The sequence below is a fragment of the Choloepus didactylus genome, chromosome 22 (genome assembly GCF_015220235.1).
Source record: "Choloepus didactylus isolate mChoDid1 chromosome 22, mChoDid1.pri, whole genome shotgun sequence".
Classification (NCBI taxonomy): Eukaryota; Metazoa; Chordata; class Mammalia; order Pilosa; family Megalonychidae; genus Choloepus; species Choloepus didactylus.
The window spans coordinates 44,535,821-44,558,760 of NC_051328.1; the positions used below are offsets into that span (position 1 = coordinate 44,535,821).

A 22,940-nucleotide genomic window follows, 5' to 3' on the forward strand; every position below is an offset into this window, starting at 1 on the left:
AAGAGCAAATTGCACGATGGTTTGTCAAGCATGACCCCATTTTGCAAGGAAAAACTATGTGCATAGAAAAAATGTTCTGGAAAGCCAGGCCAGGCAGGTGGGTGTGCTGGCTCCTTGCCTTAGCTCTGTAGCAGAGACCACCCCACAGTTTGAGGGTCTGTGGACCCTGTGCACGGGGCTAGGACACAGATGTATTCAGAAGGTGGGTTCCTGGGAACACAGTGTGTGCTTCACCCCAAACACCCCCACCCCTCGCTCCTGCCGAGGCCCCTCATGCTTGGGACGACCTGACAGAAGTGGCTTTCCCAGTGGCCTCTGAGCCAGGAGGGGACAGGTGAGAGACCCACTGTGGGCTGAGACCACGGCCGCAGCCTCAGGGGGCACCAGCAGGAGAGGCGCTCCCAGAGATCTGGAGAAGCTCCTCCAGGGAGAGGCAGGACGTGAGCACACGGCGACACTCCCGCCCTGCCGAGCAGGTGCCGATGGACACCTGGGGGGTGCTGGCTCTGCTTCCCCCCAGATGCCTGGTCCTTGCTCCCATGTCACAGGCGGTGAAACTGAGGCCCTGAGGAAGGACCCACCAGGGTCTCGCTCCCAGAGCGTGAGGTTATTATTGTCTGCTCCTGTGAGCCCTTTGGGGTCGAGCACGGGTTGGTTCCTCCACCCCCATCTCCCCAGTGGGTGCGGGAGGCAGGCGCTCAGCAGAGAAGGTCAGAGGGCAGGAAGGGCAGCCTGAGCAGCGACGGGCGCCCCAGAGACAGGGCGGGACTTGATGGACGGTTTGTCAGGGGACCGACTGTGACCGCAGTCCGGGCAGGTGCAGACCCTCTGGCTGCTCGCCCGCCCTGTCGTGGGTGCAGCTGTCCGCTTGCTTCAGAGGGATGGATTCTACAAGAAAGGCGGGTTTCCAGAATGTGCTGTCAGAGTCCCAGCTCTGGAAGGAATCTCAAGGTGAATGCCCTGTACCCCTTTGGCCAGGCGTGGAAATGGAGGCCAAGGGGCAGGGGTGCAGGATGGGGCGGTGAGTCTGTGACAACCTGGGGCCTCACCAGAGCTCTCTGTCCCCACCTCATGTTCCCGGAAACTGCTTTCCACAAAGAACCACCCTCCCCGTAAGGCTTGGATGAGCCTGCCCTTCTTCACCACCCCACCAGGGTCGCACACGATTGCTTGCTCATCTGCCTCTTTAAAACCCAGCACTGAAGGCGGCTGTGTCAGACTCTCGAGTCCGTCTCCCACAGAAACTTGGAACAACTAGCAAAACCTGGCAGAGCCGTCTTCCTCAGAACTCCGGAAAACAGTTAAAGGGTTGCAGAACTGGGCAAGTGCTGAATCAAGAAAACGAAGCTTTTAAAGCAGTCGGAGAAGCTTATGGGTCCCTCGTGGGCCCCGGCGCCACTGTCTCCTGGCCACTCTCCCGAGGGAGCAGATAACCCTGTTTACACTCTGCGGTGGCTGCACGTCAAAGCCTGAAAGACTGAACCAGGAAACATGCTCCGTCTTGACCTCCCAGCACTTGCCCTGCAAACAGAAGGGGCTTGCGAACAGCTAAAGCAGCGTAAGGAAGTTCTAAGTCAAAGTGACCTGGGGAAAAGGCTTAGCTGCGTTGTCACACAGTGGCGCACCCAGGATGGGGAGAAGCTCCGTGTCCTGGGGAGAGGAGGGGGCCTCGGGATTCCTAAGGTCACAAGCCCAGGACGAGACGCAGGCTCAGGAGGCTCGGAGAGGACCCTGCGCTTCACACTCGCCTCGGGCTGGGCTTGGAGGGAAGCCCCAGCCCACACAGAGCACGGTGCAGAGACTGTGAATGGTGTTTTTTGTATTTTTTTTTTTTTTCTTAGCTCCCAGCACCCAAATAAATCTGTCATATCACTAGCTGGATACAAATTTAAGGAACAGACAGCTTGGGGATTGAATCCCATAATCAACAGGTTAAAATATTAAAATGTACAGTGTGTGACAAAAGATCACAAGACAAACAAAGAACAGGAAATGATGGTCCATCCAAAGGCAGAGGATAAAAATCAGCGAACAACACCAGACTGTGAACACGCTGGACAAGGACTTAAAAAATATGATCCCCGATAAGCTCAGGGAGACGAAGGGAGACACAGAGAAAGAGCTAGAGGACATCAGGAAACCATGAATAAATAATGTGGGAATTTCAATACAGAGATAGAAATTTTAAAAAGGAAACAAACAGAAATACTGTGGTAGAAGAACGCAATAACGGAAACTAAAAATCTTCCTTGACGTTTTCAACAGGAGATTGAAACTGGGTGAAGAAAGCGTCAGTGAACTGGAAGACAAGATAATTGAAATGATTCAGGCTGAGAAGCAGAAAGAAAAAAGAACAAACAAGAGCAAGCGGCGCCCAGGAGGCCTGTGAAACCGCATCTAGCACACTAATATACATGCTATGAGATCCCAGAGGGAGAAGAAAGAAAGCAAGGGGCAGAAGGAATATTCCAGGAAACAACGGCAGAAAATTTCCCAAATTTAATGAAAGACATGAATATGCATGATTCAAGAAAAAAATAGAAGATCTCTACAGACAAATAACCAGTAAAGAGACTGAATCAGTAATTAAAACCTCTAAACAAAGAGAAGCTTGGGAACAGATGGCCTCACTGGTGGATTTCACCAAACGTTCCAAGAATTCACACCAATCCTGCTGAAACTCTTCCACAAGATTGAAGAGGCGGGAACGCTTACCAACTCATTCTGTGAGGCCAACACCACCTTAATTTTACCAAAGCCAGATAAAGATGCAACAAGAAAAAAATTACAGATCAATATGCTGTATGAATATAGATGCAGAACTTCTCAACAAAATACTAACAAACTGAATCCAACAACATGTGAAAAGAATCATACAGCATGATCAAGTGGGATTTATCCCAGGTTCACAAGGGTGGTACAACATAAGAAAATAAGTTAAATAATACACCACGTTAATAGAATGAAGGGGGAAAAACCACATAGTCATCTCAATTGATGCAGAAAAGGCATTTGACAAAATCCAGCACTGCTTCTTGATAAAAACACATAGAAAACTGGGAATAGAAGGCCATAAATGAAAAACACATAGCTAACATTATACTCAGTTGTGAAAGACTGAAACTTTCCTTCTAAGATCAGGAACAAGACAAGGATGCCCGCTGTCACCACTGGAATTCAACATCGTACTGGAAGTTCTAGCCAGAGCAATATGGCAAGAACAGATCTCTATAGACATACAGACATAGCAGATATATAGAACAATGGAATAGAATTGAGAGTTCATAAATCAATCCTCACATCTCTGATCAATTGATTTTTTTATCTTTTTTTAAAAATTCAGTTTTATTGAGATATATTCACAAACATACAATTGTTCACAGTACCATTTTATAGCTGTGCATTCATCACCACAATCAATTTTTGAACATTTTCATTACCACACACAAAAAAAGAATAAGAATAAATGTTAAAGTAAAAAAGAACACCCAAAACATCCCATACCCCCCACTTCTCCCTATTATTCATTTGCTTTTTGTCCTCATTTTTCTACTAATCTGTCCATACACTGGATAAAGGGAGTGAGAGCCACAAAGTTTTCACAATCACACGGTTACACAGCGTAAGCTGTATAGTTATACAATCATCTTCAAGAATCAAGGCTACTGGGTTGCAGTTCAACAGTTTTCAGGTATTTTCTTCTAGCTATTCCAATACACTAAAAACTAAAAAGGAATATCTATATAAAGCATAAGAATAACTTCCAGAATGACCTCTCGACTCTATTTGAAGTCTCTCAGCCACTGAGAGACTTTTGTTTAATTTTTCTTCCTTCGTTTGGCTAAGAAGGCTTTCTCAATCCCACAATGCCAGAGCCAAGCTCGTCCCTGTGAGTCATGTCCCAAGTTGCCAAGGAGATTTAAACCCCTGGGAGTCATGTTCCATGTAGGGTGTAAGACAGAGTTTACCTGCCGAGGAGACAGAGAGAGAGGCCACATTTGAGTAACAAAAGAGGTTCTCTGGGGGTTACTCTCAGGCACAATTTTAAGTAGGCTTAGCCTCTCCTTGGCAGTAACAAGCCTTATAAAGGCAAGCCCCAAGGTTGAGGGTTCAGCTTTCTAAATTGGTAGCCCCCAATGCTTGTGAGAATATCAGTAATTCCCCAGGTGGGGAAGTTTAATGTTTCCACATTTTCCCCAAGCCCCTCAAGTGGGCTTTGCAAATACATTTTTATTCTCTGCCCAAATCACTCTGGGATGTATCAGGGTTTCACGCTAACCTGTACAAACCAACCAGATTTCACTCCCTATTCAAAGTTCCATGTAATTATTTTGTTTGAATAAACTGACCATACAAGTTAAATTACATTGTGTGGCCAACTGATTTTTGACAGGGGTGTTACATCCACTCAATGAAGAAAGAATAGTCACTTCAACAAATGGGAAAACTGGATCTCTGTATGCAAAGAATGCACACAGAAAGCAAAAATGAACTCAAAATGAACCAAAGATCTAAGTAGAAGAACCAAAACTATACAACTTCTAGAAGAAAACAGGGAAAAATCTTCAGAACCTTGTGTTGTGCATTAGTTTCTTAAATTTTAGACTAAAAGCACAAGCAACAAAAGAAAGAGTAGATAAATGGGACTTTATAAAAATTAAAAACTTTTGTGCATCAAAAGGCTTCATCATGAAAGTAAAAAGCGAACTTACAGATGGGAGAAAATATTTGGAAACCACACATCTGACAAGACTTTAAAGAAACTCTGCATCTCAATAACAAAAAGACAATCCAATTAAAAAATAGGCAAAAGACTTGAATAGAAATTTCTCCAAATGTGCTATACAAATGGCCAACAAGCACAGAAAAAGATGTTCAACATCATCAGTCACTAGAGAAATGCTAATCAAAACCACGATGAGGCCCATCTCACACCCACTAGAAAGGCTACTAACAAAAAAATGGAAAATGAATTTTGGAGAGGATGTGGAAAAATAGGGACACTTGTTCATCGTCGGTGGGAATGTAAACTGGTGCAGCCTCGGTGGAGAACATTCTGGCGGTTCTTAGAAAGTTAAGTATGGAATTACCACGTGACCTGGGATCCCACATCCAGGTGCACTTGGAGCAAAAGCTGGGTCTCGATCAGATATTTGCACAGCATTGTTCATAGCGGCATTATTCAAAGTCACCAAAAGACAGAAGGAACCCACGCATCCATCGACAGATGATAATCAAAAGTAGAACATTCATGCAATGGAATATTATTCAGCCTTAAAAAGAAGTAAAGTGCTGGTACATGCTACAATGTGCGTAAACTTTGAAGACATCATGTTGAGTGAAATAAGCCAAACACAGAAAGGACAAATACTGCCGGATCTCACTGATGTGAAATATGTAGAATAAGCAAATTCACAAACAGAAACCAGAACACAGGTTACCTAGGGCTGGGGTGGAGGTAGGGAATGGGGAGTTATGCTTCGTCGGAACATAGTTCTGTCTGGGGTGATGGAAGAGATGGTAACGGATGGTGGCAACGGTGGCATTAGATTGTGAATGCAATTAACGGCATTAAATTACATATTTAAATGTGGTTGAAAGGGTAAATTTTAGGTTGTAGATATGTTAATAGAATAAATAATTTTTTAAAAAACAGGATTTTACAACACAGTAACCCCTAATGTAAACCATGGACAGTAGTTGATAGTATAATTATAATATTGTTTCATCAGTTGCAACAAAGGCACCACACTTATGCAAAGTGTCAATAATAGGGAGAACTGTGTTTGTGGGGGTATTTGGGAATCCAGTTTTCTGCAAGATTTTTCTGTAAACCTACAACTTCTCTTAAAAAGAAATCTATTACTTTAAAAACAAAACAGAAATGAAAACCAGTAGTGCCAGCACCTTTCTATTCTTTGAGACGGTCCTTATTACGGAGCAGTCGTCTGGACGGAGTCACTCCTCACCTGTGACATTAAGCCCTGGGTGAGGTCAGGGCCAGAGCTCAGCCCCTCCCATCAGCTCTCTTGCTGCCCCCAGATGCTCCGCCTCAGGGACACCGTACCCAAGAAGCCCTTGGGGATTTCCTGTGACCCTCCTGAGACACACTTGTTTTCACTGTTTAAAAGATAATGGTGAAAGTTATCACTGTTATATATATATGTTAAAGTTCACAATAAAAAAATAAAAAAAATCACAAAACAACAACAAAAAACTTTTCATCTGGAGAAACAGAATTTGTTGGGGATGGACTTGATCCAAGTAATGGTTCTGAGACTTCAAAGGAATTTTTATGGCATTTTGAATGTGGGATGTGCTTAAAGGCTACAATACACGGAACCTCTAACTGTTCTAAGTAGTATACACAAGTTTAAATAAAAGACTTGAAATGCCCTCTTAACTGGTGATGGAGCGTGAAAGATCTTGGTATCTTTTTTTTTTTAATTAATAAGTTAGACTTTATCAAAAGTAATGTTTTATCTGTGAAAGATCATGTGAAAAGGATGTAAAGACAAGCTACAGCCTAGAAAAAGAAAACATTTGTAAATCACATTTGGCAAAGAACTAATTTCTAGAATATATAAAGAGCTTTCAAAACTCAGCAGTTAAAATACAAAACAATCCAGTTAGAACATGGGAAAAATATATGAAGAGACATTTCACTGAAGAAGATGTACAGATGACTAGTAAGCACAAAAAAGATGTTCAACCAATTTAAACACTAGGTAAATGCAAACTAAAACCACAATGGAGTAGCACTAAACACGCATCAGAATGGCTTCAAATAAGGATAGTGACAATATCAAGTGCTGATGAGATTGAAGAGAAACTGGAACACTCATTGCTGGGGGGAATTAAAATGGTACAGTCACTTTGGAAAACATTTTGACTGTATCTTAAAAGGGCTAAACATGCAACTTCCATATGACCCAATAATTGCACTCATGAGCATTTATCCCAGAGAAATAATGACATATATTCCCAAAAAACCTGTACAGGATTGCTTTAGCAGCTTTATTTATTATAGACAGTAAGTAGAAATAACTCAGATGTTCTTTGATGGGTGAATGGTTAAACATGCCACAGAATACCCCTCAACAATAAAAAGGAACAAACTATTGATATACATAGAAACCTGGGTGGAAAAAAACTCCCAGATTTTAGATACAGTGTAATTCCATCAATATAACCTAATTTGAATGACAAAATTATAGAAATGAAGAACAGATTAGTGGTTGCCAGCGGTTACAGATAGGTTGGACAGGACAGAGGTAGGATTGGCTATAAAAAAGCAACATGAGGGCTGCACCTTATGATGGAATTACTTTATATTCTGATTGTATTAATGTCAATATCTTGGTTTTGATATTGCTTTATAGTTTTGCGAGGCGTTACCATTGGGAGAAATTGAGTAAAGGATTCATGTTATTTCTCTGCATTATTTTTAACAACTGTATATGAATTTGCAATTATCTCAAAATAAATTTTAAGACTAAAACGAAATCACTAAATGAATGTACTGTGGTTGTTAGATTAAAAAACACCCTATTACTTGCCCTTATGAAGCTTATTACAGCAAAGGAGAAGCTAAACTTGCATATAATTGTGCCTAAGAGTCTCCCCCTGAGTACCTCTTTGTTGCTCAGATGTGGCCCCTCTCTCTCCCTCTCCCTCTCTAACTGAGCCACCTCAGCAGGTGAACTCGCTGCCCTCCCTCCTACGTGGGACCCGACTCCCAGGGGTGTAAATCTCCCTGACAACCCAGGATATGACTCCCGGGGATGAATGTGGACCCGGCATCGTGGGACTGAGAGTATCTTCTTGACCAAAAGGGGATGCAAAATGAGACGAAATAGTTTCAGTGGCTGAGAGATTCCAAATGGAGTCGAGAGGTCACTCTGGTGGACATTCTTATGCACTATATAGATAACACCTCTTAGGCTTTAATGTATTGGAATAGCTAGAAGTAAATACCTGAAACTACCAAACTCCAACCCAGTAGTCTGGACTCCCGAAGACAATTATATAATAATGTAGATTACAAGGGGTGACAGTGTGATTGTGAAGACCTTGTGGATCACACCCCCTTTATCTAGTGTATGGATGAGTAGAAAAATGGGGATAAAAACTAAAGGACAAATGGGGTGGGATAGGGGGATGATTTGGGTGTTCTTTTATCACTTTTATTTTTTATTCTTGTTCTGGTTCTTTCTGATGTAAGGAAAATGTTCAGAGATAGATTGTGGTGATGAACGCATAACTATGTCATCATACTGTGGACAGTGGATTGTATACCATGGATGATGGTATGGTGTGTGAATGTATTTCAATAAAACTGAATTTAATAAAAAAAAAACACCCTATTTTGTTGCTATATACCAGCAAAAATATTGAAATTGAAATAAAAACAAAGGAATACCATTTATAATAGCATCAAAAACATTAATACCTAAGAATTAATTTAATAAAACATATAAATGACTTTTTATGCTAAAAGCTATAAAACACTAATGTGAAAAATTAACAAAGGTTAGAATAAATGAAAATAGGAAGGCATATACTGTTCATGGATTGGGAAACTAAATACGGTGAAATGTAAATTCTGTAAGAAATTGATCTATCCGTTCAGTGGAAGCTCAATCACATTGCCAGCCAGTTGTGTGTGTGTGTGTATTGCATTCATTTGTGCGAATCAACAGTCTAATTCTAAAATATGTATGGAAATTCAAAGGACATTAACAGTCAAGTCAATCTGGATGAAAACGATTAAAATTAGACAATTTACATTATCAAGTTTAAACTGTTTGTATGAAGTTACATTAACTTAGACAGCACATGGTTGGGTCATGTTTGAATGGAGAACACTGGCCTAAAACAGAGATCTCAGTAACACACCCTCACCTAAATGGCCACTTGATTTATAAAAAAAGCCCCACTGCAATTCTGTGGTGAAGAATGGTCTTTTCAATAGCTGATGGGACATTGCTATCTAGGAGACAGGGGAAGTATGGTGGTTCTACAGTTGTAACTGGTAAAGAAGCAGCATGCACTCAGAACAGTCAAGGGGAGACGTTATTTGGTCATTTTTGTGGTTTGCACAGTGTTCTTGTTCTTGTCCGGCTCAGGTGTGAGTACAGAGTGACCTTGTTTCTGCCCTGCTCCAGCACCTTCACAGAGTGACATTGTTCAAAAAGGCCGGTAGAATTCTTCGTCTTGAGACCAGGTATGAACTGAGCACTGTTAGGGCTGCTTTTTTCTTTCTTAGAGGCTTTACGGAGCGGTGTTTATGCTCTCGTCCACGTCTTGAAGCATGTCTTTCAGGCACAGCATCTGTATGAATTTACACTGGCCGTTGGTCACCATTGCATTCCATTTCATCCTCTTAATCTTGTATTCTGGTTCTTCTGCTTGGTGTCTCATCAGGCTGCAATCAAGGTGTCGTCCACGGCTAAGGTCTCATATGGAAGTTGAACCAGGATTTCCTTCCTCCACTCACACAGTATTGACATAAATCAATTCTTTATAGTTAGAGGATTCATGCCAATTTGATTCTTCACGGCCAGTGAGTGAGTGAGAGAGACAGTGGGAATCTGTTTTACATACATATGAGCATTTTATTCACATACGACATTGTGGTGGAGTGTGAGCTGCCGTCTGCTGAGGACTTGGACCAGGGGTGGATTGAGTGTCTTTGGATGGGTTGTTGTCTCTTTCCACTAACCTAGGCTCCTGTGAGGGCCTGGAGCCTCGGTATCTTTCTAATCTATAACAATGACATACTGCCCTGTTGTTGTTAGTTTATAAATCTGTTTTCTTTATTTGCAATTTGGTTTAGCAGTATGAGTCATCACAGCAATAAGAAGCTTCCAGTTGTGCATTATCCTTTTCATATTCATTATTTCATCCTCAAAGTAATCCTCGGGGTCATACTCCAACCACCACCACATTGCCTAACCGGCCCCTGCCCCTGGTCTTAGTTCTCCTCGGTACCCAGTGGCTGCTCTCAGGACAATGCCCAAATTCCCGAAAGGCCCTTCACAACCCAGTCCCAGCTCATCTGTTTGACCTTCAACATTTGCTGCTCAAATAATGTCTGACACATTTTTAAACTGACACCTAAACTATTACATCCTAGTTAAAATACTAGAGGAGATACAATTCAGGCATTTTGTAAATATTTTAGAACAAAGTTATATTACTGTTTTAGTGGAATCTTAACACCATAGTGTGCTGGTTTGAATCAGTTATGTACCCCAGAAAAGATCATGTTCTTTTAATCCACTCTTGTGGGGACAGACCTATTGTGGGTGGGACCTTTTGGTTAGGTTGTTTCAATTGAGATGTGACCCACCCCATTCAAGGTGGGTCTTAATCCTTTACTGGAATCCTGTAGAAGAGGATAAAAGACAAAGCCCAGAGAGCTTTAGGAGAAACACAAAGAGACATTTGGAGACAGTCAAGGAACCCAAAGCCAGGAGGGAAGGACCTGCAGACGTTGCCATGTGCCTTCCCATGTGACAGAGGAGCCCGGATGCCAGCAGCCTTTCCTCAAAGGCATCTTCCTCTTGATGCCTGCATTTGGACCTTTTCATGGCCTTAGAACTGTAAATTTGTAACCTCGTAAAACCCCATTGAAAAACAAAACAAATAATAAAAATAGTGATGGTGCGTTGGGCCGAGCTGGCAGCACCCTTGCCCGGAGTCAGAATTTGGATGAGACAGACGCAGGCTGAGCTCCGCCCCTGCCACCTGGGATCTGGGTCAACTCCGTGTTCATGTCTCCAAGATGGAAACAACATACCACTTCCTCCCCAGGACTGGTTCTGGGCGTCGAGGAGGTTATAAGGACCCCATCCAGTGCCTTAAGCACCCCCTCCAGCTCTAGGCAAGCTTTGATGGATTTAACCTTCACGACCTTGTGCGGTGGGTGCCTGATGGCTCCGCTTTCCCGATGGGGCTCAGCTGGCATTTCAGCAGGTTGTGGGAATACTCCTGGCCAGCGCCAGACATGCAGCAACTGGGGGCAGCTTCCCCAGGGACATGCAGCAGGGTGTGAGTGCCTCGATGGGGTTCCCAGAGTTATCGGCTTGGAGTAAGGGGTACAGTTACACCTTGCAAGTCTACAGGCACCAGCAGCTCGACATTGATCGGGTGGTCCGATAGCTGCTGTTCTGCTCTAGTTCATGAGAAAGAGCCACGGCTGCTTGCAACCCTCTGGCGATTTCGTGATCAGGAGGGGTACACCCTGGGTTCCAGAGTGGCTACCTCTGACACCTCGTGGACACGAAACTAAACCACAGGGCAGTGGGGAAAGAAGCCAGCCAGCAACCGCTCTAGGACAGTGTGGCACCAGCCGCTCGGGATGGCTGGGGGGTACTGCCTCGGGGTGCAGGGCTTGAGCAAGCGCAGGTGATGAGGCTCCTCCTGGACTGAGCAAGAGGGCCTGAGCCCTCCGGAGCCCTCTTTCACTGCTCACTCTCACTCATGCTGTTCTCCAGTGGAGAAGATTCTGGTATCTTTTCCATCACAAAGCAGATGGGCACACAAGGCCGGCCACAAAACCACTATTCAAGAAGATACTAAATGGAGAGCATGGGAAAAAAGATGGCAAATGGTGCTTAAAAATGGGCCCCTGTTTATGACAGATCATGGGATTGGAAATTCACCTTGGAAATCAAAAAGTGGTTAGCATTTTTCAAAGCAAGAGGTTAGAAAAGGAAAATGACGAACTTCTCTCTGTTCTAACCTAGCTCTAGAAGGGCTTGTGTTGACTCAGCCCTAAGACTAAAGAGCATGCCAGGCACAGAGTGAGAAGTGGGTTTATTAGGACTCACAAACAGGAGAGAGTTCTTCCCGGAGGCGGCTGGCTGGGTGTTCTAGTTTGCTAATGCTGTGGAATGCAAAACACCAGAGATGGATTGGCTTTTATAAAAAGGGGGTTTATTTGGCTACACAGTTACAGTCTTAAGGCCATAAAGTGTCCAAGATAACACATCAGTAATCGGGTACCTTCACTGGAGGATGGCCAATGGCGTCCGGAAAACCTCTGTTAGCTGGGAAGGCACGTGGCTGGCGTCTGCTCCAAAGTTCTGGTTTCAAAATGGCTTTCTCCCAGGACGTTCCTCTCTAGCAAGCTTGTGCCTCTTCAAAACATCACTCACAGTTGCACTGAGTTCCTTCTCTTTGAGTCAGCTCATTTAAATGGCTCCACTGATCAAGGCCCACTCCGAATGGGTGGGGCCATGCCTCCATGGGAACATTTCATCAGAGTCATCACCCATAGCTGGGTGGGGCACATTCCAAGCAAACCTAATCAGCACCCAAACGTCTGCCCCACAAGACCACAAAGATAATGGCATTTGGGGGACACAATACATTCAAACCGGCACACTGGGAAATGGAAGGCAGTGCTCCACAAGGGCGGAAGTGCAAAGGGCAGCTTGTACGAGTTGACAATACCATCTGTACACACTGTCTTCCCTGAGGAGGTCTGATTACCTTCAACTTCTGTCCTGGTCGTGCAGGGAGGGGACCCCAGGCCCTGGGCCCCTGAACTCTCCCTGGTGGTGGGTGTTTTGTGCAGTGCCTGCCTGGAAACCTCTGACAGAAGTTTCTAGTTTTCCTCCACCCCTGAAGACAGGTAACATCCCTTACTCTAACAATGAACATGTCACTTAGCAACACGGGATGGTGGTCAAGAGAATTGCTGATTTCAAACCTTTGGAGCTAAATTGAAACACTTTTTTTTTCTTTACTATTTTTTTCTCCTGAGGGTTTGTGGAAATCAGTTACGTTGGAACTGGAGACTCTTCGGAGGGGACAGTCTCACATCCAGATTTGAATCTAATTTGGGCACTGTTCCAGCGCCTGGGGTTGCGATTCGCCCACTTACTTACTCATTTATTTGATTCAGTGCATCTTTACTGACACCTGCTATGAACTGTTCTAGGCGCTGGAGGCACATACGTGAAGGAAACAGACCCCCTCACACTTCATGAAGCTTGCATCCAAGTTGGGGGTGGTGGTGAAATAAATGCGTGACGAATTATGGAGAAAAGTAAAGTGGGCAGGGGGCTGTTCTTTAGTTTCTTTAGTTTTCAGAATGTAGATTTTAGCCAGGGCAGGGAACTACTGAGCAGACAGGCCCCGCCGCAGACTCGTGCACCTTGGTTGGGGCCCGAATCCCTCGCTCCATTCTGGCAACTAAGTGCGTTTGGGAACTTCGCGGGCGAGACCGCGGTGTGAACCTCCTGGGCTCAGGCACCCGGCGGCTCCTCGCAGGCATGCGTTGCTAGGGACGCGCTTCCGCCGTTGCCACGGCCGGCCGCGACGAGCGGGTCTCGCGATGCTCCCCGAGACTTCGCGCGGGACCCGCCGGCGGTTGCCCGGAGACCGTCTGCTCCGCCCGCGGGCGCGTTGGCTCCGGGGCCGCGGAGGGCTGGTCCGACGGCGTCATGGTGAGGAGGGCCCGGGCGGGGTCCCCGGGGCCTGCGCGCGCTGAGAGCCCGGGCGCTGAGCGCTTGGTCCTCTCGTGGGTCCCTGTGGGGAGGGCGCAGGTCCTCCAGGGTCCTGGGCGCTCAGGGGCCCTCCTCGCAGAGGCTCCGGGGCACTGGGAGGGCGCTGCCGCGGGGGACACCCCAAGACCACCGTTCCCTGGCACGGAGAGCCGGGGTAGTACAGGGTGGCCAGGACTGGCCTCCGGAGGCAGGGTCACTTCCGAGGGTCGGGCCCAGCTGCCTCACCGACCCCCATCCTTGCTTGTGTTCTTGGGTGGTGGAGCCCTCAGCTGCCCCTGTTATGATACAGGAGATGGTTTTGGACAGTGCTGCAGGCCGGAGGGTGTCTCCTTGTTGGGGCACCCCACGAGCTCCGCGGGGACCCCACAGCTGGCTGTGAACGGCACTGAACCTTCAGGGCCTTTAGGGACCCCGGATTGGGGGGGGGGAGACTTCCTGGAATGGACCTTTCAAATGAGGGTTCAAGGACAGTACGGTGGGGGCAGGATTTCCATGGTTGTGCCTTTTGAAAGCACACTGGAAAGAGGCAAGCAAAATACGCCTACTGTTTGTTTCTTTTCCACATTTTCTAAAATTTCTGCTTAAAATTTTTGTGTATCCATAGTGAAGTTACAGACATACACACATGCACACACACAACAGTGTGGCTGCGAGAGTTGGGCAGAGGATCAAGGATGAGGGTTTGGAGGGTGGCGTCTGCTTGAGGGGCCGGGTCGGGTGGAAGGGCCACTGTTCACCTGGTCCGAGTTCTTAAAACCATACACCATGCCGTGACCAGCTCCGCCTGGGTGCCCACCCCTCAAGCTCTCTAAACCAGGGTTCTTGGAAGAAAGGGAGCCTCAAGTCGCTGTCGCTGATCTTTACTTCAGATTTCTCTTTGTGCCTTTGGGTAGTTTTTTGCAGGCTTGTCCCTGGTGGTTACTAAGCATTGTAACAAGCTAGTGACATTTCAGTGTGGTATTGGGGTTCTTATGTTTTGAGCCACATAAACTCTGCATCCACCCCAAAGAGGTCCTTGGCATGTTCCAAGGAGTGACTGAGTTTGGGATGGATTGCCCTTCCCTTCCCTTCAGAGATAAAATGGTCTCTTCTGGAAAGGAAGATGTCTCCTTCCTGCGTCTCCAAATGTGCCCAAATGGGTGTGTGTCTCAGTTCAGGGTGAAAACCTCAGTGCAGGTGTGTGGCTCTGCGCAGGCTCTCTGCTGGGGCGTGAGGCAGGGAGCCTGCGAGCTTGCTTCTCCCCCAAAGGCTCCTGGGAGGGACCCCGAGTCAGCCGGGTGTGGGAAGCCATTGGACGGAGCTGGTCACTTGGTCTTATCTTCTTTAACCAAAGGCTCCCAAAAAGAAAGGGAAGAAAGACAAAGCCAAAGGCACCCCGATTGTCGACGGGCTCGCCCCAGAGGATATGAGCAAGGAGCAGGTGAGTGGGGGCCCCCAGTCTTCCCAACCTCCTCCTGTGTTTGTCCCGACCACTGATCCACAATGATGGCCCTTCAGCCTCCGAGTCCATCCTCCGTCCGGCACCTGCTCTCCTCCTCCCCATCTCCGTGGCTCCCAGCAGCCCCATGTCTTTCAAATGCATTACTCAAAATTTTAAAAAGTAATACAGTCAGATGAAAGAACATTTCTGTAGATGGGCAGGAATTTGGAAGGAAACGTTTTTCTGATATAATGGTTATTTTTAGTTCTCTGCATTCTCTTTCAATCTTATCCTTTTATGCACCTGGTTTTTATAGAGCTATTATCATAACACATACATATGTGTTCTCCTTTGTTTTATTTTCTGTTAAACATCATAGCAAAAAGAAAGTTTGGAAAAAGAAACTTTGCCTCAATCTGATTAATCAGGTCTTCGTCGTTTTTGACAATTCCAACAAGGGGTAGCAACGCCAGGTGGCCTTTTCCTGTTGCTTGTGCTTATTTGGGTGTGTGTGTTTGTGTGTGTTACTGTCTAAACTATAATTTGTTTGTAGGAATTATTTTAAACAACCTGTTTGTTTTGTTAGAGTTAAGAGCTAGACAACATAATTACATAATTATAAATTTCACTTAAAAGGGCATCTGGAAACTGCAACATCCGGCAAAACCATGGAGGCAAACAAGGTGCCTGTGTTGGCCTCTGTGCCATCAAAACCTCACTTAGAGCAGAGGCCCCGTGGCTGTGAGGGCGCCGTGGTGACTCAGGTGCTTTCTTCTGTAGCTTTAAGATAACGAACAGGTGCAAAGAGATTGACCAAGTCCTGTGAGCTGAGGTGGGAGAGCCGGGTGAAGGCCTTGGGTCAGCAGTGAAGTGTGGCCTTGTTTTATGTGCAGGAAAACCGCTGATGCTTTGGGCAGGCTTGTGGTTTAGAAAGGGCGCTCGGGCAGCTGAGTGGCCCCAGCAGACGTCTGTCTATCTTTTTCCTGCCCAGTGGAGATGGAGCTGGCAGTCACGGCCTCCAGAGCACGTTAGAGCAGGACAGCTCCCTGTGGGCACAGGCTCCCGTGCTGCCTGTCTTCTGATCTTCCAACAAAGGCAGGAAATTGGGATATTTGTGAGAATTCTAAGTATTGAATGCTGGCAAATCTAGCACCGTGTAAACCACACAGAACAGGTGGGGGCTCCAGCTTAGGTGATTTGTTTGAGTGAGACTGAGGCCGGCCAGGTGGGTGTGTAAAGTGCTCGCTCCGAGGGGACCGGAGACCCTCAGCACCTGGCTGCTCCTTGGCAGGTTGCTTGCCTCTTAAAGTGGAAAATGCAGTTCTTTGTGGGGAAAGAAAGAATTGTAGAGTAAGTGGCCTGAGGCTGTTCACAGAGACAACCAATTCTAAAGGAAACTGGGGCCCCAAGGAGGCTGGAGGCCTGGGCTACATTTTCTTTGCACATATTTGTGGACTTGCGGTTTGCTCTGGATCGAGCCCTCTTGAACATTAGGGGTCTAGTTGTTTGTGTAGGTTTTGCTTATCTTTATATCCTTGAAGATGAATGTTCTTTCATTTAACATTATTTTGTGACATATTTACAGGTTGCTACATTTTCCTGTGTATTTTTTGGGATGTATGTTATTTCTTCTAATTGAGATACTCTAATTTTTCAACCATTTTTTACTTTAAAATGATTTTAGATCATTTCTTTTTTGGCTATTGCTGTTGTAGTAACGATGTGGCTAATATCTTGTGTTTCTTTTGAGACATTTCATTAGTATAAAGTTTCAGAAATGGATGAAAAGATATAATCATTTTATGATTGCTGTCCAAATTCAAGAGAATTCTTCCATTTACAGACTGTAACCACGTCCCTGGGACCTTTCTAGCATTATCTATTTTGTTTGCTTTTAGCTTTCATTTATTTTTTGGTGAAAGCAGCCCCTCCCTATTTCTCTCTTGCATTTCTCCATTCACATGCCCCTTGCTGTGGGTGAACGCGGGTATCTTAGCTCGGCCCCTCCGCTCGCCCCGCCCCTCCGCTCGCCCTGCCCTTCTGCCCTGACAGGTGGAGGAGCATGTCAGCCGCATCAGGGAGGAGCTGGACCGTGAACGGGAGGAGCGCAACTACTTCCAGCTGGAGCGGGACAAGATCCACACCTTCTGGGAGATCACGAGGAGGCAGCTGGAGGAGAAGAGAGCGGAGCTGCGCAACAAGGATCGGGAGATGGAGGAGGCTGAGGAGAGGCACCAGGTGGAGATCAAGGTGAGCCAGCACTGTGGGGCAGAGGGGCTAGGCTGGCACGCAGGGGCACTTTTCCTCCTGGCTTTGGGGGTCACTTCTCCTTTCTGTGTCCTTCATGCGTTTGAAATGTAGCCTCAGGCCCTCAGGTCAGGCCTGCATGTTGTGATGTGGCTCTGCCCCTTAACACCCTGTGGGCTGGGAAAGGGTCTTGCCTGCCAACCTCAGCCTCCTTCTCTGTGCCTCAGTGTGCAGATGTGTAAGGTGCATGCAGGGGTGTGGGCATATTCAGGTGTGCAAGGGGTGCAGGTGGGCACAGGTGTATGACCTGTGCAGGTGTGTGTGTAAGAAGTGTAGGTTGTGTGTAGGTGTGTGTAGGTGTGTGCAGATGTGTAAGAAGTGCAGATTGTGCAGGCATGCAAGGTGCACAAGTGTGTGCAGGTATGTATAGATGTGTAAGGGGTATGGGTGTGCACAAGTGTATAAGGTACACAGGTGCGTGCAGGTGTGTGAGGTGCACAGGCCTGTTAGCTGTGCACAGGGGGTACAAGTATGTGCAGGTGGCACCTCCCTGCTCACAGGTTTACAAGCAGAAGGTAAAGCACCTGCTGTACGAGCATCAGAACAACCTGACGGAGATGAAGGCCGAGGGCACGGTGGCCCTGAAGCTGGCACAGAAGGAGCACCGTGCACAGGAGGGGGTGCTGTGCAGGGACGTGCGTGCCCTGAAGGTGGAGCTCAAGGAGCAGGAGCTGTCCAATGAGGTGGTGGTGAAGAACCTGCGGCTGGTAAGTCCCGGGCAGCGCAGACCGCGCCAGCAGGAGCAGGGCTCCTCGTTTGTCAGTGGCAGCTGGGGATGCTTGACTTGCTGTAAAGACTCCCCCTCTGGGCAATTAATTGAAATATTTAACATAATTGCATGCAGCCAATAAAAACCTATTTGGGGGCCATGTGCAGAATTCTGTCTTTAACCTGAGTGTTGAAATACTTCCTGAGAGGAAAATCCAGGACTTTTTTCATGTGCTGTTGGAACATGATGCCCAGCTACTTTCCTGGAGAGCACAGTCAGGCACTTTTAGAAAAATGCAGACAGACATCCCAGCATCCAGTGCCCTGAGCCCTGGGTGGCCACAGCAGTGCACACTCGGTTTCCTTGTGGGACTGGAGCTGATCCTTTCTGAGGAAGTTCATTTGCTGAGTGCCTGTAGCGTGTGAGGCCCTGTTCTAGGCTCAGGGACACAGCAGGGAACAAAGTGACAAATGTCCATCTGCCTGTGTGGGGTGAGGGACAGCATGCAAAATATAAGGTGAAATAAGTGTGAGATGGAAGCGACTGGCATGTAGGAGCACAGCAGGGAAGGGTTGGAGGGGCCAGGATTCGGGGTGGGCTGCAGTTTACTGCAGCAGGGTCAAGGGATGTGTCCTTGGGGAAGTGACACTTGGGCAGGGCCATAAGGAGGTGAGGGGTGAGTGAGGCTGGGGAGACGGGACCGTGGGAAGGCTTGGAGGCCGGCTGCATCCTAGGAGAGAGGGTTCGACCCCTCTGTGTGGCCTGATGCAATGGGGACCTTTGGGGGCTGGGGCAGTGGAGGGCCATGTGTGACTCTGGTTTTCAGCTGGGCCGTGATTGCATCTGTAGACTCTGCAGCTCACATGAGGGGCCTGCAAGGGGGTCTGTCCTTCCTGAGAGCAGCACAAGCTGCTTAGCCCAAGGCCTGGATACGGTGTTGCTATATGATCCGAATTCTCCTTTGGGTAAAATTACTGCTCTAAAATAACTAAAACATTTTATTTAAAAATGTTAATAGATAGTCATTGTTTATTCAAATAGTTGTAAAATGCCTTTCTAAGCAACAGCTGAGGAGGGTTGGCAGGCGCTACTGGCGGCTCCAGGGATGCATCGTCAGGCAGGGTTTGGGGCCTGTTTACGTCTCCCCAAGCTCAGGGATGGGCTTAGCTGAGGCAAATGAGTTAGGAAGCCTACTGGCTACCCCAAACCGTGCCATCCTGGGCTTGCTTCATGAATCTGGAGGTGAGGGATACCCAGCAAACACCAGAAGCAGCACAGGGAGCATCGGGCCAGTGGGGAGCTGGCGCGTCTGCAGCGGGCTGCCTGCTGACAGCGTGCTTTCACTTCTGCAGAAAACACGCCGAGGAGATCACAAAGATGAGGGAATGACTTTGAGAGGGCAAGCGCGAGGTCATGTCTTCTGCGCACACACTGTGCGCTGCGTTCAGATGGGGCCAGAGACCCCCATCACCATCAGAGAATTGTCCTCCCCCAGAGCCGTTAATGTGGGGCACGTAAACCAGGCTAAAACAACCCAGGGGTACACAGAGAAGCATGGTACTTTCCCAAGGTGGGTGGGCCCACTCAGGGCCACGGGGCAGTCTTCTCTCCTGGCAAGTTTGGGAGCCATAGTTGCCACATACTTCCCTGCTCCTGGCTAAAATTAGCAGTTAGCAGCTGGCGTTGATTACTCCCGTCTCGCCAGCAGCATTCTTGGAATAGTCTCCAGGACTCCTGGCCTGGGAAGGCTCTGGTTGGCAGAATTCTGTCTGGGTAGCTGTCAAGACCCTCTGATCTGGGCCTGGAGGCCACACGGGCCGGGTTGGTTAGTGCCGGCTTGATTTTACTGACTCTTGCTTGTCAGGAGGGGGCCAGGGCAGCCATGGGCCAAGGAGGCCCGGCAGGTGCGAGAGCCAGGTGTGGCAGGGAGGGATCCCTGCCTGGGGCGTCTGCTCCGGGCGTCAGCTCCTCTCTGGCTCGCATCTGCCTCCCTCGTTCCGGCTGCAGGCGGGTAGCCCTGGAGCCCGTTGGAGGCTCCAGCTGCTGTTGCAACCACAGGGACACCATCCTTCCTCTGCTAAGCTGCTGCATGCTGTTGCCTTTCAGAAATTGAAGCCAAATATTGACAAGAAGATGAAGATGCTCAGGGAAGAGCTGGACCTGCGGAGAAAGACCCGAGATCCACGAGGTGGAGGAGAGGAAGAACGGCCAGATCAACACGCTGATGCAGCGCCACGAGGAGGCCTTCACTGACATCAAGAACTACTACAACGACATCACACTCAACAACCTGGCCCTCATCAACTCCCTGAAGGTGCCACACTGGGGGCTGTAGGGCCCAGGGTACCCCATCCCCACCACGCCCCTCGACGCCCCTGCTGCCCCTCTCTTAAAGTTCACAGACAGCACTTCCCGTCTGCGCCTGAGATTTAAACAGCCAGAGTGTTGTCCGGACAGTAATGCAGCCTGCAAACCAGACCCTCCTTACCTGCAGCCGCACACTCACAGGCCACCAGCGGGGGCTTTTCCAAACCAAAGAGCAGCTCTTGGTGGCACTCAGAGCACAGCACAAACTGAGTTTACGTGGAAGCTGCATTTCTGGAAAATTCCATGCAAAATAACTATGTTTATACATAAAACAGTTCTCAGCCCTGGGCATGCGTGGCCCCCTGTTCTCCCTGTGCAGCTGCCCCCACCTGTGCTCTGCCCACAGGAGCAGATGGAGGACATGCGGAAGAAGGAGGACCACCTCGAGAAGGAGATGGCGGAGGTGTCTGTGCAGAACAAGCGCCTGGCGGACCCTCTGCAGAAGGCCCGGGATGAGATGAACGAGATGCAGAAGAAGCTTGAGAACTATGAGAGGGACAAGCAGGTGCTAACGGTGAGGTCCCCCCACCTCTTGGAACACACGGCCTGCAGGCCAGATGGGAGAGACTGTGAGGCCAAGTGGGGAGAGCGTGGGGCCTGGCCCTCTCCTTTCTCTCCCCAGTGTCCCCCGGGAGTGTAAAGTCAGTGGATAGTGGGGAGGCAAGCCCTGACCCTGCCGAGAGGCTGGTTGGGTGGGGGGAGGCACTGTGCCCCACTGATCTGTCTTGGGGGCTTGAGCCAGTTTTTTCTCTTGCTCCCTGGAGCCTGAGCCCGGTGGGATGCCTGCGAGTTTTGAATACTTTGTCTTCCATCCCCCCTGTTTTCTCACCAGTGCACGAAAGCACGTTTGAAAGTTACTGAAAAAGAGCTGAAGGACCTGAAGTGGGAGCACGAGGTGCTGGAGCAGCGATTCATCAAGGTGAGTAGCAGGACCCCGGTGGCCTTAGTCTGGGGCTGGTTTCAGAAGCGGAGGCCCTACTCCTTGCTCTTCGCAGCTTTTACCAAACACACTTGTGGTGAGCTCTGTAGAACCCTGGGGGCCTCACGACAGGGCCTGTGGAGAGCGGGAGCACCCACTTCTGCTCTCTGAGGGCTTGCCTTGGAGACACGCGAGATAGCCTGGCCGAGCTGTGACCTTCTCACCGTCCTCTTCCTCATGCTTCTGATAACAGGTTTGTGTCCTCATGTATTCCAGCGTGAATGTGACTTCATGTTTACAAAAATGGGATCACAGCATACAGGCGGCTTGGTCTCCCTCTCTTGGAGTGCCCACCTGCCCACGTTACACCACCTCCTTTTTAGTGGCTCCATGGTGCCCAGTGCACAAAGTGGTCATTTATCCAATTAGCTTCCAGCCATTGCAGCACAAATGTTCTTTTTTTAATGCATTTTTTTATTGTGAACTTTAGCATATATACATAACAGTGATAACTTTCAAAGTACGATTTAACAAATAGCAAATTTCAAAGAATGTCATGGGTCAGAGATACACAACTTCAGCTATTTCCATTATTGTAAAATGTACGTACAGAAAGGTGTTAACTTTAAATGTACAGCTCAACAAGCAGTTATGTAGATAATTTCAAAAATTGTTGTGGGTTACAGTTCCACAGTCTCAGTTCTTCCCTTGTTATGCAATACAAGGTGTGTACAGAAACGTGAAGACCTTCAAGGCACAATTCAATGAGCAGCTATAGAGCAAATGTCAAAGAATGTTGTAGGTTACAGTTCCACCGTGTCATTTACCTCCTTTCCAGCTATTCCAACACCCCCAGCTTCTAAAAATATATTATATATCTTGAAAGTTTCAGTATTCATGGATCTTTGTTAAATCCTATCTTGTCTGTTGCTACCCCTTCCTCTCACTTAATCTCTTTCTCCATCTTCAGGGGTATCTAGGCCGTGAGCACCCCAACTTGTTCATATTGAAAAGGGGTGTTGACAGTACAGGGTAGGGGTCTGCATCTGATGGTTGATCTTAAAGAGGCTGTTGCCTCTGGGTTTTAGGACTTGTCTGGTATAGGAACAATCTGGTGGATGTAAGTTTCTGAAAGATAAAACGTAGTGAGTGAATCTTTTATAGAATCTCAGGTATGGACCTAGGTATTTGGGGACTAATAAGGCATGGCGTACTGTGGAGTTCACATTAGTGGAAACATACAATATCTCTCCTTTTGTGTCTGGCTTATTTCACCAAGAATTATGTCTTCAGGGTTCATCCATGTCGTCATATGTTTCACAACCTTGTTCCTTCTTACTGCTGTGTAGTATTCCATTGTATATATATATATATATATATATATATATACCACATTTTGTGTGAGGGCATGGAGTACTGTGGCCATTTGGGATGTCTAGCTGGAGCTTGCATAAGAGAAACCTCCAGGATAGCCTCTCAACTTTATTTGGGATCTCTCAGCTGCTGTGACCTCAGCTTGTTACCTTTCTTTATCCCCCCTTTTGGTCAAGCAGGCATTTTCAATCCCTCACTGCCAGGGCCAGGCTCATTCCTGGGAGTCATGTCCCACATTGCCAGGGAGATTCATTCCTCTGATGTCCCTCGTGTGTGTGTGTGTGTGTGGAATAATGAATTTATTTGCTCAGTTGAGCTTTGAGA

At 47.4% G+C, this 22,940-nt stretch overlaps 1 protein-coding gene across 1 annotated transcript in view; it reads left to right on the forward strand.

Moving 5' to 3' along the window:
• Positions 1 to 14,677: 14,677 nt before the first annotated feature.
• GAS8 (growth arrest specific 8) overlaps positions 14,678 to 22,940 on the forward strand; it is a 35,998-nt gene continuing 27,735 nt past the window's right edge. The window contains 8 exon segments of the mRNA XM_037815973.1: positions 14,678 to 14,696; positions 14,854 to 14,940; positions 16,993 to 17,190; positions 17,748 to 17,954; positions 20,063 to 20,131; positions 20,133 to 20,270; positions 20,670 to 20,837; positions 21,156 to 21,242. Of these exon segments, the coding sequence (XP_037671901.1) occupies positions 14,926 to 14,940; positions 16,993 to 17,190; positions 17,748 to 17,954; positions 20,063 to 20,131; positions 20,133 to 20,270; positions 20,670 to 20,837; positions 21,156 to 21,242 (882 nt within the window). The 5' untranslated portion in view covers positions 14,678 to 14,696; positions 14,854 to 14,925.